Source organism: Spermophilus citellus (assembly GCF_964194105.1).
Source record: "Spermophilus citellus genome assembly, chromosome: 1".
Lineage (NCBI taxonomy): Eukaryota > Metazoa > Chordata > Mammalia > Rodentia > Sciuridae > Spermophilus > Spermophilus citellus.
The window spans coordinates 182656454-182676142 of NC_138182.1; the positions used below are offsets into that span (position 1 = coordinate 182656454).

General features: G+C 38.9%; 1 protein-coding gene across 4 annotated transcripts in view; it reads left to right on the forward strand.

Annotated features, from left to right (window-relative positions):
• HTR4 (5-hydroxytryptamine receptor 4) overlaps nt 1-19689 on the forward strand; it is a gene marked incomplete at both ends in the record, with an annotated part of 188105 nt that overhangs the window by 73357 nt on the left and 95059 nt on the right. For all 4 annotated transcript variants that reach the window (XM_081308136.1, XM_081308138.1, XM_081308139.1 and 1 more), the window contains 2 exons: nt 2709-2834; nt 4022-4222. In XM_081308136.1, coding sequence (XP_081164262.1) covers nt 2709-2834; nt 4022-4222 — 327 coding nt within the window. The remainder of the gene's footprint in view (nt 1-2708; nt 2835-4021; nt 4223-19689) is intronic.

Genomic DNA, 19689 nt, shown 5'->3' on the forward strand with positions numbered 1-19689 from the left:
TCTCAGTGGGCCCAGGTATTCTTCAATTCTTTCTGTACTGGGGAGCTTAATATAACACCAGGAAGCTATCGCAGATTATTTTTAGTTGCTAGGTGATTCTTTTCATCCACCACTAAATCTGTCTGCCATCTACTGAGAGCACTCAGCCTTGGTTGCATATCAGAATCACTGAGAGCTTAAAAAAAATTTTCAATATTCAGGCTGCAAGCCACATCAGTTAAATCAGTGTCTTTGAGAGTGAGGCCCCAGAATCAGCATTTAAAAAATCTCCTTGGAGACTTTGCAGCTAAGGTTGGAAACCTCTGCTTAAAGCCCACTCACTGATCCCTCCTAACCACACAACCCAGGCATCATAAGCTGTGACATCTACCACTGATCCCTCTCTGACAACCCCTATGCAATAGCCAGCCCTCACGGACAGTCCCGACCTCCTCACCCTTCCAGATTTTCTCCCTAGAGTGCATGTACCAGTTGCTATTTCTCATATTTTCATGTGTATCTGTTTATCATCTGCCTTCTGAGTTGCTTCTTGCTGTTTCCCTGGGTCATATGATGCCCACCATGGAGCAGGTGCTCAAAAAATAATGTTGAATGAGTGAGTCTGTAAACCTAATTTTTTTTTCAAATGACAGTCCTTCAGGTAGTTTTAAAAAAACAGCTTTGTCTTATCCCTGTGACTTCTGTTTACTAGGTAAAATCTCCCATATACTTTCAACCAATTTTCAAAAGTGTTGAAAAAACTAACCTCACCATTATGAGCATAGTCTGTCTTTCACTCAATCAGCAAACAATAGAATATTTATTGTGTACTACATATACCTATATGCTACTCACACCATAGACTAGATATTGTGCCAGGCACTGGAAGAGTGAAAAAGATAACCAAAGTCTGGGTTGGGGTGTACCTCAGTGGTAGAGCCCTTCCCTAGAACACACAAGATCCCTGGGTTCAATCCCCAGCACCTTTAGTTAATAAAAGTAACTAAAGTCAATATGTGAGGGTGATAAACAGAAATAATCAATAAAAAGTCATTTCAATAACAACAAATGGTATAAAGAAATGAAAAATGTTTGTTGGCAGTAGCACATTAAATGTGAGTTGAATTTGATATGAGATCTGAATGACAAGGAGTATTCAGTCAATTAAGAAGCACTTGAGAAAAGAAATACATCAAATACAGGGTCCTAATTGGGGGGGGGGCGGTGGTTAGAGGGACTCTGAGTCAGAGCCTGTAAGCAGCACAAGGAAAAGAACCACCATCACCTCCTTTGTTGGATACTTCACCTTACTTGATATGGCCTAAAATCAAATAAGTTTTCCATGGCCACATTACCCTTTTGATGTCTTTTTCCACATTTTATTAAATCTTCCCTGTCCAATATTTGTACTGTTGATAGTTGGCACTTAAATGTGGAAGGGTGATTTAGGAGAACATACCTTTTCTTTTTATCTGTATCCCAGCCCTGGATATTTAAATCAATCAATCTGTAGAAACCCTTCTCAACATAGTGGAGGAACTTTCTCATTCTCCAACCACAGTAAGGCTGGTTTCTCATCCCATTTGGCACTTTGTCTCCTGTGCCTGCCTAAAGGAAGAAGTTGGAACAAAGCCAGACTTGACAGACTGCTGCCATTGAGGGTCGGTGCCTACCTTGATTTATCAGTCAAAGGAGTTCAGTAAGAACAGATAATCCTTCATTTCTGGACCTTGTGTTCTCAGTGGTGGGCTTCCAGGATGAGCAGCCTCTAATGTGTTCTGACAGCGCTCAGATCCCCAATTTCCCCCACATTTCCCAAATGTGGGGTTTGGATTCAGGAGTTTTAAGATCCTTTGGAGCTTCATTAAAACAAACACTTTATTAACACAATTAAAATAAAACGTTTTCCTGTAACGTTGGAATAACCTGCAGATATTATACTTTCATTAATAGAGGTCACTCACTTCAAGTTAATAAAGCAAGTTTTTGACTTAGACCAGGAAGGAAGAATTTGTAGATTAAATCAGATGCTGAAATTGATGAGAAAATAAATTTGAACTGTAAAAAAGTGACATCTGCTAGGTACCAAGAGAAGTGGAGTTGAGGGCAGCTGCAGAAGCCCCTCAGCTCATTGGTTGGCTACTGTCTGTCCTCTGCACCTCAAAAAATCTGATCTCCTCTCCTTGGGGCAGCCCACCTGTGAACAGTGGCTTCTGTGTGGGCTGGACTTGGGTACTGAAAACAGAGTGACCCTTGTATGCCTGCAGACCCTGGTTCCAGGTACTGTCATTCATTCATGCAGCGCCATCCTTCCTTCATCTGACAAAAGTGAATGACACATTAACCATACAGCAGTGAATACAACAGCTGAGGTCCATGACTTGTGCAGCTTATGATATAGTTGGATTAGACATGCGAAACAGTAATCTTCCAAATACATTTCTGAATACCTGCTGAGGTGTAGTCTCTGAAGGGAAACCATGAATTATTATCTGATGGAGAATAGCTGTGCAACCATTGGCTAGTGTGTTCACCTCTTTGGCCTCATCTCCTCATTATATAGAAGTTAGCCAGGATGGCCTGTCCACTGATGGGTTCAGACCCTGGCATGTATTCAGTGCATAATAAATGTCTGCTGCAGCTGCTTCCTGAAGGTCAATGAGGAAAAGACAAGTTTTCTTTCCCATGTCTCAGTCCCCAGCAATTCTTTGTGTTTTTGTGTCTTCCAGTTCCAAGGAGGGCTTTGGTTCATTGGAGAAGGTCTTGCTGCTCACGTTTCTCTCGGCAGTCATCCTGATGGCCATTCTGGGCAACCTGCTGGTGATGGTGGCTGTGTGCAGGGACAGGCAGCTCCGGTAAGGCACTCCAGGGGACCTCCTGGGGAAACAGGAGTGGAGTTCTGGAATCTCTCTGGAGAGCTGGGTCTCAACATTTTCATTGTAATTATGAAGGAAAAAGTTCACATGAATAGTTTTTAAAAAACAGAGAAGGGAAGAGGGATGACACACAATCCTACAACTCTAACATCTCCAGTATAAGCACTGTGGTGTACCATCTGTTTCCCTGTCATGGCTTTTAGTAGTTGTGATCACTGTATACACAATTGTGGAGAGCACATTGAATCTAAGCCCCTGACTTTACCAATGGTTCTGGGAAGAGGCAGTTGACTAATGATGGTTATAGATTTAAACATGGATCTTCTTATGTTTTTACTTCATTATTCCCACCCCTGCCTACAATTAGAATCACCTAAAATGCTTTTTTTTAAAAAAAAAATGTTACTATGTGGTGTAATTATGTCCCATGAAATATTTTGGACATACTTATAAAAATATTATTAAGATCCACATTGAACTAGGGTTTTTATCTGAAAATATTTGTGGGGAGGGAGATAATAAGCAACCAAGGTTTATGAACTAATGGATCTGGGATGTAACCAGGAGCAACAAGATGTATTGAAATTCGGTGTGTAGTTCTTGTGTGCGATTTGAAGTCAGAGCCACTGAGTCACCAGAGGGGACACACGACACAGTTCCTTTCTGAGCAAGGCCAGCACTGATCAATAATGATGTGAATGAGGTGTAAAAACACAATCCTGACTGGTGGTACAAATGTGAGACACACAAGAGTCAGTCTCAGGGTGGAAAATGGTCGAATTTGTTGTTTGTAAAGGGAACACCTTGCTGTGAGGGTCCCTGAGAATGCCCTGCTCGGGGATAAAGTGAGGATGAGATATAACTGGGCCAGTAATTGGAGAGAGGGAACCCATGCGAAGACCCTTGGAAGGGAGGATGCAAAGAGTGACCAGAAGGAAGAAGGAAAAAGAGGGCTTTGGACCTGAGATGGGTCTGAAGAAGTCAGAGAGGCCAGACCACTCAGGAACTTCTCAGCGTGTTACAGAAGAGCAGATGAGCATACAGAATCTCAGAATATGTTAAATGTGTGACTTCTTTCCTTTTCCTCCCTCCCTTCTCTCTCTCTCTCTCTCTCTCTCTCTCTCTCTCCCCCCCCCCTCATCTTCCTTATACTTTTTCACTCACAGGAAAATAAAAACCAATTATTTCATTGTATCTCTGGCCTTTGCGGATCTGCTGGTTTCGGTGCTGGTGATGCCCTTCGGTGCCATTGAGCTGGTTCAAGACATCTGGATTTATGGAGAGATGTTTTGTCTTGTGCGGACATCCCTAGATGTCCTACTCACAACGGCATCAATCTTTCACCTGTGTTGCATTTCCCTGGATAGGTAAGGGGAGAGCAGGGTGTCTCATGGATCTTGGGGATGTCAGAAGTGACCTTGTGTATACTGGACAATGTCTTTTCTTCTTCTCTAACTTATTGCAAGAAATGAATCTCAGAAAGGCAAATTTGGTTATTCAATTATTCATTCAATTTACAGAGGACTCCATTTTAGACAGGTGGTTTCTAAGGTTCTGCAGATCTAGATATTAGAAAGACCTAGAATCTGCTGCAGGGAACTTACCAGATATCTAGATAGCAAAAGACACTAGCAGTCATGTTTACCCTATAGCTCTAAATTCTGTACTTATGGCATGAACAAAATTCTAAGGGAACCAATTGACAAGAATTAAGGCATCTTAATCAAGATCACCTTTAAGGAGTCAGGGGTAGGGTTTTGCCTTAGGTATGTATGTCAAGATGTGGTTGGGCATTTTTCCTGGACTCAGCATCATGAACATGTGCTTGCTTATCCTCCCCAGAGTGGCCACTGCACACAACAGTAAGTTCAAGGGAAAAAAAAAAAGATTTCCCATTGTCCCTATCAGTGGAGATTGATGGAGTAATTATTATTGCATGCCAAATGGTTTGGAGGACATTGATTCAAGGAAGCATTTTCCTGATAGATGAAAAGCAATAACTCAGAGTCATCTACTCCTGTTGGGAGGTTATGCAGTATATTATTAGCATGCAGTGTATTATGTAATGCATAATCAAAATAAAATGAAAAAAGAAAAAAATAATTAATACATCTGCCTGATGGGCAGCTGAACCAGTTCCAAATGATAGTGCCTTATATTTGAACTTGATCATTCCCTAAACTACATCTATGTAGTAATATCTAGGCATGTGCATGTGATTTTGGAGTTTCATTACCAGAAAACTAAAGATAATAATAAAATTTCCAATAATTACCTGTTTGGGGTATCCAGGTCTAGAATTTAATTTATATTGCATAATTTTGTTCTTTTTCTTCATATTTGACTTCAGGAGGTGTAATTATTTGCATCTCTGCCTTATTTGTTGGAGATTTTGTGTATTTATCACTTGTATCAGCACTTTTTGTTTTCCAATTCCTACTTATTTCTATTGAATAATAAAGGCAGAATGCAATTTAAAAGTCAGATGATTCCAGGAACATATGTTTCTAGTCATAGCTAAGGATTTAGTTTCCAAAAGAAAGTGTGGGGTGCAGATTCCATGCATTCCCCATCTTGGGATAGATCACTGTTTCTTTATTTGAAGACTAGGAAAATTTGTTGGCCAAAATTATGGATTGTGGAATACCTAAAATATTTACCTTAAAACAGTAAAATCATAACCTTCCCAGAGAATTATACTGGGAGAGGGGGTGTTGCTAGGGACTGAAATCAGTATAGAGAACAGCAGATTCATCTGGTCTCAGGACATCTGCTCATTGATTGGAATGGGAAGCATACTGGCCTGCTCTGTTTAAATTGCTCACTCTTTTCTTCTGCTAAGAACATATAGTTGAAGGTGCCTAAGTTATATGCTTGCATAATGAAACTACACTGTATGGCTAGAGATAAAGAACAATGGTAAAATCAAACTGCCAGATCCCTCACCTGTCATAGTGTGACAGTGTGTTTATTTAATTTTACAACAGTTCAACTTTAGACAGTGAAAGACTTTTTAAAAGTCTTTGGCATATACCACATGAAAATTTATAATACAGGAAGTAAACGTGAGAAATAAAAAATACATGGATATCTTGAAACCTGCATGTATGATTGATGCTGAAATGAACAGTGAGACTGAAAGTATTAGAGGAACATAGAGAGACAAGGCTGGGGGTACAGGATGGCTAGTGGTCACCTTGAGGATTGGGCAAAATCAAGGGTAAGACAATAAGCCATGGAGGAAGAAATGGGGGAAGTATGGGACCACCTGGAGCAGAGTGTTCACTCCAGTAGGATATTATGATGATGCCTCCCCTCACAGAACTTGCATTTGAATGGAGATATTGGCAAATAGACCGTAATTATGTAAATGTTTACTTAGATATTTGACAAATGCAATTGAACAAAGTGATCGGCACATTCTCTTTGTGAGCACTACTGCCAAAAATTCCATTTCTTTCTCTCATAGTGGACATTGAACACTCCAGTACCATAAGTGAGATGGGGTCAGATAGCTCTGTTTTGTTTTGCTTTTCTTTGGGAGCCTGGGAAACTTGTCATTTGTTTCCAGTGCTCCCTGTCCCAAGAGTGATACTCTCATCGGGCTGGAGGGTTTATCCTAAATATTGCAAGGCAGTGTTTTAACTTGGAAGAATATGGTTTTATCATCCAGTTCTTGCTGTGTGCCTCCTTGTCTGGCAACTGGGCAGGGCCTGGCTGTGGCAAAGCACACAAAGCAAGTGTCTCATTGAGGTGCGATGTCCTCGCTAGCCATGAGATTCTTGGCAAGACGTCCTGTCTTCTAGGGTGACTGATGCAGGCTAGTACCTTTGGAAGGAACACTCACTCTGGGTTCCTAATTCCCTCCAAATGAGTCTCCTGGATCAAAGCAGAATGCAGAACTCTTTCAATATGACACAATGCCTTTCTCCAACTACTGTTCTCAGTCCATTGTTCTTCCTTGGCACCAGAGAATTGAATCCTGTTAATTAAAGCTTATCACCTTCTTAAAAATTATTTTCAAACCAAAACTAAAATAAATGCTTCAACAGTATGGATCATGAGAGGTCAAAAATGACATTAAAAACTTTATAGTGTAGCTGACGTTTTGAAATCTGAAGTTCTGTGGTTAATGAAAAACAGCCAAGTAGCTGTACTAGAACATTGTTTTAAAAGTGGAATACTGGGGCTGGGGTTGTGGCTCAGCAGTAGAGTGCTTGCCTAGCACAAGCAAGACCCTGGGTTTGATCCTCAGCACCATATAAAGTAAATAAATAAATTAAAGATATTGTATCCAATTACAACTAAAAAATAAATAAAACATTTTTAAAAAACAGGAGCTTATTTTAAAAAAAATAAAAAATAAAAGTGGAATATAGTGAAGACATTAAAAATCATGAGAAATAGTGTGTATGGAAAGAGATAATAAGTGTGTCACGTGAGAAAAAGCAACTTTCAGATCTAAATGTTTAACATAATTCCACTTTTATAAAATAAATATATAGATGAACATTTAGGAGTAGTGGTGGGGAAAGGGAGTGAGGGAGGGGAGAGAAAGAGAGATTGAGGGGGTGGGGAGAGGAAGGGGAATGAATTTCCACCAGAGCATTAAAAGATAAAGTTATGAGGGGGTGAGAGGAGGGCATGGTGTTGGCTACATTGGATGGTCAATGGCATTAGGGCTGACTCATTATTTTTACTAATTTTTGAAATACACCTTTAAACTTCAATTTTCCCTTTGGTTGACCTTAACCTTCTCACATAAAAGTGCACCCAGACTGGACTTTAGCTACAAATGTTCCTGGGGCGTCACATTCCTCAATTCTTTGAGAACATTCTGACTTCAGTGCTGGGAGTCCCCTGTGAAGTCAGAGCAAGGCAAAGAGCACAGGATCTTCCTGGCTAATGTTTTCTCACAAAATACCCCCAAAATACTCCCTCTGAGGGAACCCTTATTATCTCCTCTGGACAGATTTCCTTCACATTCATTTTTGTTCACCCATCCCACAACTCACATTTGATCTATTTCATCTCTTTTCTAATAGTCACAAATTTTTTTTAAAAAAAATCTTAACTCAAAATTACACCTGAGCATAACATGTGTAAAGATATCTTAGGTTTACAAGAACAACATAAAATGTCCCCAGTTCTCCCCCCTCACCTTCGCAGCTGCATGCCCTGAGGTGACCACTGTAAATTGTAGCACTTCATGTGCAGTAATTGGACTTGTTATGTGAGTATATTTCAAGTTTGTGTTTTAAGTAAGTTTTTTTTTATCAGTATTTTTTTTATTGGTTGTTCACAACATTACAAAGCTCTTGACATATCATATTTCATACATTAGATTGAAGTGGGTTATGAACTCCCAATTTTACCCCAAATGCAGATTTTAAAAAGGACTTTCTCTTGGATATGTGCCAATGAATTGAGTGAAGAGAGTGTCCTTACCAACGTGCTTATCGGATGGCCTATCAGTAAGGCCTCTTTCAGCAACAAGTGACCGGAACTAAATTGTTTGGTTCACTCAACTGAAAAATCTGGCAGACATGGCTGTCTACAAAGAAGGAAGCAATGTCAACAGATTTCACTCTGTCTCCTCCTACTCTGTGTCTCCATCTTGCCTTCTCTGTCTTCCTCTCTACTTCCTTATATCTGTATCTTCTTTTTATCTGTCCTCTTTGTCCCCATTCTGTTTCTCAGCTCTGATTTCTGTTGGATTCATTTTCAAGCTGGATTCTTCCATCAGGAAAGCAAATAGCATAGGGAACATATGCAAAACCACTCTCGACACATAAATGTGTAGGACAAGAAACCTAAGTGCTGTTTCTTAGGGAAGAACTTTGGTTGGCTTTGCTTGAGTCACACCTGCCATTTTTAGCCAGTCACCATGGTGTTGGGATGACACATTCTGATTACTGGGCAGAGGTGAGGCACCATGACTTTCAGCTGTACAGAAGCACATGACTTAGAAGATTGACAGTTCCCACCAGAAAGAGGGCTGTTGGGCAGACAGGAAGAGCAGATGCCAGCTTCTGTTAGGTGAGTGAAGTTCAAGAGATATTTTTCTGGAGTCTCCACAACAAGACAGAGATGTGCCATCCCCAGGTTTGCTCTACATTAGACCAAATAGCCCTCGATCTTTCCGCTGGCCTCATGTGCTATGTTTTTCAGACTTAACCATTCTGATTCCCTCTCTTTGAACATGCTGCACTTTGTTCTATATTTAGAATCAAATGAAATTGCCTTTAAAAAATACTTTTCTTCATTGAGGATGCTGTTCTGTGTAAGCATTGCAAGATTTTCTTTGTGATTTGTTCAACTGAATCATCACTCTCTGGGCAGTCCAGAAACTTGATGTGCTTTATCTGCAAAATCCTCCACCAGGTTCTTCAGTCACAGATTTTCTTTAAAAACAGCTTTACTTATAAAATGTCTGATTCTGACTCCAAGGTTGCATATTTTATCCTGTGCTAGATGTAAGTGTGTCTACATTTCTTAATGTTCTCCCTGGAGTATAGCTCAATTTTGTAATGTATAAATGAAAAGTGTCAGTCATGGTGAACTCATATCACACAATGACATTTGTTTTCCCAATATAATTGAGTATATTTCTGCAAGGAAAGCATATTAAAGTTTTCTTTTTCTCACACATTCTTTGCAGGCAGGTTCATGCTTTGTATGTAATAGTAGTATTTATTGGATTGAATTTCGGGCCAGAGGATCTGAACTGGTATTTTTATATTCATTTCATCAAATATTTATGGAATGCTTACTAATTGCTAGGAGCACTTCTGGGCACTGCAAATATAGTGGTGAATGATTAAAAAAAAAGCTCTGAGCTGCAGAGCTTTTAGTCTAGTGAAGAATGCAAAAATAGGAAATAGGTAATTACAGTAAAATTACTGATCATTGAAATAGAATAAGTCAAAAAAGCTGGAGTATGCTGTCTCCACAGCAGGGAAGGCTTCTGAGGACGTGATACTGAAGCCGAGATCTGTGGATGATGTAGGTACCTGTAAGGGAAGGGGCAGGAGAGGGATTGTTAGAGGAAGCAGCATGTGAAAAGATCCAGAAGGTTTTTCAGTGATACCTTATGAACTAAAGGCTAAATTCTTAGCTTGGTTTTCAGTGTTTTTCCCAATATGTTCTCAGTTTGCTTTTCCTACCTCACCTCCCACCCATGAATGAGCTATTATCTTCCCCTAAGTTGTGTCTCTTCATAACTCTGTGCCTTGAGTCCCTTTTCTTTTCCCGGTGAACATCACCCTAAATCAGTTACTCAGATAAGATGTGTCACCTTCTGCAATGACTGAACGGCTTCACTCTCAAGGACCTTCACTCTCTTTTCTCCTACTGAGCACCCTCGGAGCATTGAATATAAGCAGAGCATCTCAGTTTTGTTATTGGTTCCTTTGCCTGTCTCACCCCAGAGTATGAGCTCCTTGGGAGTTGGCCCATCTCATCCACTGCTGTGTTCTATTACAGGCACACAGTGGATGTTCCCAGAATGTTTGTCTGAGTGTGTAGAAGGCTCTGAGGTATGTCTTGTACTTGTTTGATATGACTTTAATGTTAGTTTTTCTATATTTTTAATAAGGAAAGTGGTTGATGAGAAAGCTTGGGGTGCTAGACTGCCTAGATTCCATCCTAGTTTGACCAGAGGTATAATCTTGGGAATGTACTTAAATTTTCAGGGTTCCACTTAATCTGTAAAATTGTATTCATTTGTAGTATCCCACCAACACACACCTTTGTGAGGAATAAATAAATGAGGGTATGAAGAGCAAATAGACCAGTGCATAGCATCTAGTAGCCCTTCAACTAACATTAGCCACAAATATTGCTACATTATTGCTTTCCTTTCCAAATGCAGATTCTTAGAGACTGCTATGATGGCTCTTGCCTCACAGCTGAGTGTTAAGTCTTCCAGCCCTGGGAATCTCCTCTCTTTCCGTTAGAGAGCTCACCCATCTTATTTTTCAACTGTACTTTGCTCTTGTTCTCTCCTTCAATTTTGCCTTACATTGGTCTCCAAGGTCTTATCTCTACCTGCCTGTTAAACATCTTGCCTTAAGCATCTTCCTGTTCTCTCAAATCCAATGCTCAAAGTGAAAATTTCCACTGTAAATTAATATCCTCTTCCACTTTGTGCATCAAATTGCATCTATTAGTCATTGTTTTGTCATTTAAATGCAATTCTTTGAGGTCATCTTTTACTTGTCCACCATGATCACACCGATGCTAAATAGCTGCTATATTTCCATAAATAACTTTTAGATACATCTTCCTTCTTTTTATTCCTTTTCCCTATTTCTGAATTACTGCAAAAAGCTTTTTCATTATTATTTCTGAATATTATCTGATCTGCCAGGTTTATTCTTAAATACGCCTTTTTCCTGTGTCTTCAGAAAAAAAAAAAAATCCTTAAGCATTGCATAACATCTCTCCTATTCCTAGATGGAATTGTTATCCTCTGGCCTTGTCCCACTTCTCAGTATTAGAAGTACAGGGACTTTGGAAGTTGTGTTTTAAGGCCCATTTCTACCATATCCTGGTTGTATGAACTTGAACAAATGTATGAAACTCTCTGATCCTCTGTTTCCACATGTTTGAAATGAGCGTGTTGAGAACTTCGTTGCAGAGTCATTGCAGGAATTTCCTAATCTGTGAAATTGTAGGGCACACTATGTGGTAGAAGACATTTCCTGCCTCATAGTGTGCCCTCAATAAGTTGGTGGTATGTGTGCAGGAGTAGTAGTAGTAGTTGTAGCAACAGAGAATAAAATGAGCAATCGCAATACAATTAAAGAAATGCAGTGTCACAGACAAGGTCCTCCACTTAAACAGGGCAGAGATTGGGAACCAGTCACTGCTTTCAGGGCCAGAAAGGGTTTTCCAGGGCATGATACCACTGAACTCAGTCTGGGAGAATTATTGGGATAATCAGTCCGTATTTGCTGGCAGATAATCAGTTCATAGGCTACAAAATATACCTCATTAACCCAGGTAAACCCCTGCCAAGGTGTTTTCAGATATTTGTGGCAGATTATCCCTTTTCCTTTAGTAGTTCAAGAAGACACCTTTCGTAGCAGCTGATAATCCTCTTGCAAGTTCTCTTATCATGAATGTCCAGAAGAATATTTAACAGGACACAGTCAACATTAAATCTGCAGATTGCACAGGGGATTGAGATTCCTGCAAATACCCCATCTCCATATCCTCTAGATCTCTAACAAAGTGACTCTCCTCCTGTCTCCCCAACCCTATGTTTTTTCCATCCTAGAACCCAAGGTTCTGCCTCTGCCCTTGGATACATTCTCAGCCCCCTTCCTGTCCCTGGCTCCTGGTGAGTGCCCCTGCTGACAGCTTGCCAAGCCTGGGGACCATAGGAAGAGGCCTTTAGTTCTCTCTTAAACCTACTGCTGCTTTTCTCTATTTTCTACCTCCTCAGCGGGAAATGAAAAAAACGAAAATATACTAAAAGCAAATACCAAGAGCAGAAAGGCCAGTTTCTTCATCCGGAGTCAGATCTGCCATAAAATATGCTGGGCTATTGCCTGGAGGGAGAACTGATGTCCAGCCAGTGAATCCCACCATTACCCAGGTGATATCTGACCTGCCAACCCCTGCTGGGTGATCCCTCATTATGTAACATCAACCTCCAAACTTAGAGACTTAACAACCGTGTATGCCTTTCATATCCTACACAAGCAACTCCTCTGCTCATACCACTTCACCTTCAACTCATTTCACCTTTTCTTCCTTAGAATCCACTATTGGGAGAGGTGTTAAACCAAGTAACATCAATTGTATTTGTTAGTGTGGAGACCCTAGTTCCAAAATGTATTTTGGAATATAATTATAAAATACAATTTATAATATTTATAAAATAAATATGTATTTGTTGAATGTGTATGTGCAAATATATGTGTGGAGGGAGAGTGAGCAAGCCCTATGTGCTAAGCGCTTCCTGTGTTTTCAACTATAATTTGATCAATTCGCTCGCTAAGTGAATCAACAAGGTAGGAATCGTTCTCCCCACTTATAGATAATGTATCTTCGAGAGGTTAAGTGTCTGACCACAGAGTTAATAAGTAGTTAAGTAAAGATATAGTTAGTTCCCAATTGCAAAGACACAAAGTTGACTGCTGAGATCGCTGACAGTTCTGAAAGTATAGGATTCCAAGTTGTTCTCCTTGCTTCTTCTGTCTTTTCCTGTAGTTGGGAGGGCAGGAAGTGAGGAGGTAGAATTTTCTTTAATTGCAGGAGTAGCAGGGAATGGATTAGTATAGAGCTTAAAATACTCAGCTGTCTTCTAAGAGTTGTCAAAGTAAATTGTGTCCCCAGAGACATTTAAAAGCAATTTGATCACACATTTGCACATGGCTATAGTTGGGGAAGCTGGTAGCTGATGTACAACAGGGATTTTTTAATTATTTTATTGTTGGTTGTTCAAAACATTACATAGTTCTTAATATACCATATTTCACAGATTGATTCAAGTGGGTTATGAACTCCCATTTTTACCCCGTATACAGATTGCTGTGTCACATCAGTTACATTTCCATTGATTTACAAATTGCCTTTCTAGTGACTGATGTATTCTGCTGTCTATCCCATTCTCCACTGTCCCCCCTCCCCTCCCCTCCCCTCCCCTTCTCTCTCTCCATCCCCTCTACTATAAATCGTTTCTTCCACTTATATAATTTTTCTCCTACTCCTCCTTTCCTCTTATATGTAATTGTGTATAACCCTGAGGCTCACCTTCCAATTCCATGCAATTTCCCTTAACTCTCACTTTCCCTCCCGCCTATCATCCCTGTTTAATGTTAATCTTCTTCTCCAGCTCTTCGTCTCTACCCTGTCCTTGGTTATTCCCCTTATATCAAAGAAGACATTTGACATTTGTTTTTTAAGGATTGGCTAGCTTCACTTAGCATAATCTGCTCTAATGCCATCCATTTCCCTCCAAATTCTATGATTTTGTCATTTCTTATTGCAGATTAATACTCCATTGTGTATAAATGCCACATTTTTTTAATCCATTCATCTATTGAAGGGCTTCTAGGTTGGTTCCACAATCTTGCTATCGTGAATTGTGCTGCTATGAACATCAATATAGCAGTGTCCCTGTAGCATGCTCTTGTTAGGTCTTTAGGGAATAGACCGAGAAGGGGAATAGCTTTAATGAAGTTTTACAAGCAATACTTTGAAATGTTTTGCATAAGAAATTACTTTGCAAATAACCTTGCTACAGTTTAGTAAATCCTGGCCATCTGGAAACTTACCTGTCATTTGAATATTCATTTTACTACTTTATAAAAGTTTTTTAGCTAAAGAAGAATGGAAAATGTCCCATGGTGAATAGACCTTATGGATTAATATGTTCTGAGATGAGACAATTGCTTTACCTGCTCAACACTGTCCATCTAGCCTGCAAATCAATATTTTCTTGAGAATTTGTCGTAATTCAGCTAATTTTGACAGACAGTAGTGTTGATTGAGATGGACATTGTCTAGTTCAAATAATATTTTTAACTCCTTCTAACCTAGCATTCAAAACTACTAAGATAGTGGGCTTTGGAGTATTGTCCCCAATCCACCAGCAGAAGCCTTACCTGGGAGCATATCAGAAGTGCAAATTCTTGAACCTTGCTGCAGACTTATGAGCAATGTGTATTTCAACAAACCCTCCAGATGATTCTAATACACAAGAAGCTTTGAGAGCCTCTGCTCCAAGACCTGCCCAGCCTGTTTATGTTTAATGCCTTAAAACCCCTATGATCCAGCTCACTTATACTCTGTTTATATAGTATGTGGACATATGAGTATGTGTGTGTATGTGTATATATATATATATATAGAGAGAGAGAGAGAGATACATACATATATAGATATATACACTATATAGATACACACACAGCTTATATTTGTTATATTTTTATGTGCATATTACATCATATATATATCATATGTAAATTATATCATACATATAATTTCATTATCCAGGCCTTTCTGCTGCCTATAGCACCTGGATTTCACTTTCTCCTCTACCATTGTTTTCAAGTCTCTAAAAATGCAATTTAAAAGACAGGTAGCTATGTAGACTTGACCTGTTCTATCTCTAGATCATGAGTTTGAAGACAACTTCAGCAACTTAGTGAGACCCTGTCTCAAAAAGAAAAAAAAATAAAGGCTGGGGATATGGCTCAGTGGTTAAGTGCCTCTCAGTTCAATCCCCAGTACCCAGACCGCCCCCCCCAAAAAAAAGTTGTGATGGTATGGTGTATGGTGGAAGGCGATCTTGTAATCTTCCCTGTAGGATTCCCCAGAGTATTGTGCTCCTCTTATGGCACCCCACTCTTTTTTGTTGTTGTTCTTCCTTTATTTTTTTAATTTTTAAAAATCTTTTATTGATTTTATTTTTTTAAATACACAACAGTGGAATGCATTACAATTCTTATTACACATATAGAGCACAATTTTTCATATCTATATATAAAGTATGTTCATGCCAATTCATGCCTTTATACATGTATTTTGGGTTTTTTTGCATTATAATTTTTTTTAAAGAGAGAGAGAGAGAGAGAGAGAGAGAAAATTTTTAATATTTATTTTTCAGTTCTCGGCGGACACAACATCTTTGTTGGTATGTGGTGCTGAGGATTGAACCCGGGCCGCACGCATGCCAGGCGAGCGCGCTACTGCTTGAGCCACATCCCCACAATTTTTTTCTTTTTTTTTAAATTTTATTTTTTTTTATTGGTTGTTCACAACATTACAAAGCTCTTGACATATCATATTTCATACATTAGATTGAAGTGGGTTATGAACTCCCAATTTGGGCTGGCTCTAGCTCAGCGGTTCCTTCGACAGAAAACTTACAACCACAATTTTTCATATCTCTGTTTATATGACACCCAATTCAAGTCTTCATACATGTACTTTGGATAATGATGTCCATCACATTCCATCATCCTTGCTAATCCCCTGCCCCTCCCTTTCCCTCCCACCCCTCTTCCCTATCTAGAGTTCATCTATTCCTCCCATGCTCCCCCTCCCTACCCTACTATGAGTCAGCCTCCTTATATCAGAGAAAACATTTGGCATTTGGTTTGGTTTTTTTTTTTTTTTTTTTTTTTGGATTGGCTAACTTCACTTAGCATTATCTTCTCCAACACCTGCAAAAAAAAAAAAAAAAAAAAAAAAAAACAAACAAAAAAAACATTTACCTGCAAATGCCATGATTTTGTTCTTTTTTAATGCTGAGTAAAATTCCATTGTGTATATATGCCACATTTTTTATTCATTCATCCACTGAAGGGCATCTAGGTTGGCTCCACAATTTAGCTGTTGTGAATTGTGCTGCTATAAACATGATGTGGCTGTGTCCCCCACTCTTAAGAGATGATATTTTATAGAACAGAAAGGATATGGAATGTTTACTAATGTGAAAATCACCTCATCTAAACCGTGATTCTCAATTCTCAGTCCCAGCCCTATTGACCCGATAATTCTTTGTGATGGGGAACTTCCTTGTGCAGTATGGACTATTTAGTAATATATCCCTGAGCTCTACCCACTGGGTACCAGTGGTATCTACTTCCCAGTTGGGATAACAGAAAACTGTTTCCATAGATTGCCAAATATCTCCTGATAAGCAAAATACTTTAGTTGAAAGCAACTAGGAATATTTTTACCAGCAGAGAGGAAGACTTTAGAGGAATGTAAGTGTTCTCTTCAGATGGCTTTAAGACAAACATGTAGAAAAACAATTAGATACATTTTAAATTAAACCAGAGGGTAAATTGGAAGTTACATAAAGTCAATATTAGAGGTAATTTTCTTAACTTCAGGACACCTAAAGTTTAGAGTATACCGCGATAGGACTTGGTGAATTCCCAGTCTCTAGCAAATTTACGCAAGCTTGGATATACCCTTCATATTTGTAGAATTTGGTATTTCATAATTCTGAGCATCCTTTAAGTCCTGATTTTTTTGTTTGTGTTATTTTTAGAGTAACTTTTTCAATAATTAAATCTCTTGAGGATTTGGGAGAGACAGAGGAATGAAGTGACAGAGGTTTTGTTCTGGTCCTTGAGACGGACTGCCTGGGCCCAGAGCCAGATTGACTCTTTTTACTTCTGAGATCTTGGAAACTTTCCTGACCCTTCTATTTCCATTTCCTCATCTGTGAAATGGATGCAATTACAGTACCTCCCTCAAAAGGAATTATGAGGATTGAATAAGACAACAGGAGAGCCTTTGGTAAAGAAATCAGTAGTAGCTATGATTTATTAACTCAGCCAGTGTGCTTTGGCTGGCCTCCCAAACCTTGCAAATTTGACTAGCAACTTCTGTCTAGTTGTGGTGTGGGTGTTTCAGGGGAAGTTCATGATGGGACATTTTTGTTTGTATTGTTAATAACAAGGTCAATGCAAGCCAAATATAGAAATTAAAAAGCAAACACAATGAATAAAAAATATTATTCAATTTCTATCTAGACCTTGTTCTGTCAGTAAATATTAGTACTTTAAGGAAGCTCCCTTAGTCAGCTAATACTAAGACTCGGTTTTTATAAATTATTTTATCCAGTGGTGTTCGTGTTTGCATACTTAATTCCAGTTCTCAAGTGAACCTTTTCTAGATCCTTTGCTTTAGAGCAAAGATAGGAAAGATATGAGGAAAAATATTGAGAGGATATGAAGGGGCTTATTTAACATTGCTGTCTCAAAGGTGTCAAAGCTTTAGTAAAAATCTTGAACACTTAAGTGGATGTATAATTTGAGCTTCAGATAAAAGCCTAATATTTTATATTCCATGCCCTAAAAATCATATTTATTGTAAGAGAAATAGGGTGAAGATGTAGAGAAAAATTCAAGTAAAATGTATCTAGACATGATTGCATATTTTTCTCTGTGTATATCCTTTTATAGCAATCATAATTTGGCCAACCTAATTTAAATTTAAATAAGATTCTTGTCTCCCTTTTAATCATTGCTGATTTTTAAAGACAGAGATAAAGGATTTCTCCCCCTTTTTTTGTCAACCTACCCCAGATCATGCAAGAATAATTTTCTAAACTGTCTGGGTGAATGGACACTTCTGTTCTGTATCTCACCTGAGTTCCCTATGAAGGGAACTCTCTAGGCAACTTTATTGCAGGCATTCATTGTCCAGAGAACTGATTGCATGTATAAATGTATAGGGGATTGGTAAACTGAACTCTATATCCATAGCATGCCCTTCAAAGTTGAATTGAAAAGAAAACATCACCACTTCTTATTTCTCTGTAGCAAGAGCTCCTAGTAATGTAGATAATGCAAATTGAAACAGAACAACTTAGCAGAATACTGAGAGATCTCATTGTTCATGGAATGTTTATCATGCCACAGGAATCGGCAATAACCTTGGCCAAGCTAGACTTAGAAACGTCTTTCCAAATTGGCTGCTTTGGAAAGCAGTTTGGAGATTCCTGGGAAAGCTGGGAATGGAACCACCATTTGACCCTGCTATTGCCCTTCTCGGACTATTCCCTGAAGACCTTCAAAGAGCATGCTACAGGGATACTGCCACATCGATGTTCATAGCAGCACAATTCACAATAGCTAGACTGTGGAACCAACCCAGATGCCCTTCAATAGATGAATGGATTAAAAAAATGTGGCATCTATACACAATGGAGTACTATGCAGCAATAAAAAATGACAAAATCATAGAATTTGCAGGGAAATGGATGGAACTAGAGCAGATTATGCTTAGTGAAGCTAGCCAATCCCTAAAAAAACAAATACCAAATGTCTTCTTTGATATAATGAGAGCAACTATGAACAGAGCAGGGAGGAAGAGCAGAAAGAAAAGATTAACATTAAACAGAGACATGAGATGGGAGGGAAAGGGAGAGAAAAGGGAAATTGCATGGAAATGAAGGGAGACCCTCATTGCTATACAAAATTACATATAAGAGGTTGTGAGGGGAATGGGAAAATAAACAAGGAGAGAAATGAATTACAGTAGATGGGGTAGAGACAGAAGATGGGAGGGGAGGGGAGGGGGGATAGTAGGGGATAGGAAAGGTAGCAGAATACAACAATTACTAATAGGGCATTATGTAAAATTGTGGATATGTAACCGACGTGATTCTGCAATCTGCATTTGGGGTAAAATTGGGAGTTCATAACCCACTTCAATCTAATGTATGAAATATGATATGTCAAGAGCTTTGTAATGTTGTGAACAACCAATAAAAAAATAAAATTAAAAAAAAAAGAAATGTCTTTCATGGGCTGAGGCTGTAGCTCAGTGACGGAGTGCTTGCTTTGCACATGTAAGGCACTGGGTTCGGTCCTCAGCACCACATAAAAATAAACACACAAAACAAAGGCATGCTGTCCATCTACAACTATAAAATTTTCTTTTTTAAAAAGAAAAGGGTTTCATAAAAATGTTATGACCACCAGAATAATCATATCTTCTAAAGTTCTCTTCTGTAAATTCCATGTAAATGTGAACATCCTTTGAAATCAAAATAATCTCCTCAAGTAAGATATCTTCCCCAAACCCACTTACTTTCTTGCAAGATATTTAATTTAGTCTTTTTCTTGAAGTTTTGGGTCTTTGTGACATTGGAGGTCCATCCATGATTTCTCAAGTCTGCTCTTTTCTCAGTATCTTGGTACCTGGTTTCAAACCTCAAAGGTCATAAATAACACAACAACAAAAAAGGCACCTGTTCTTCATTTATTCCTCTGTTGCTTCTTTGGGGTGGTGGTTGAAGGATAACCTAAGCTATCATCTGGAAGTGTCTTGAATGAAACAAGAACTTGTTTGAAGA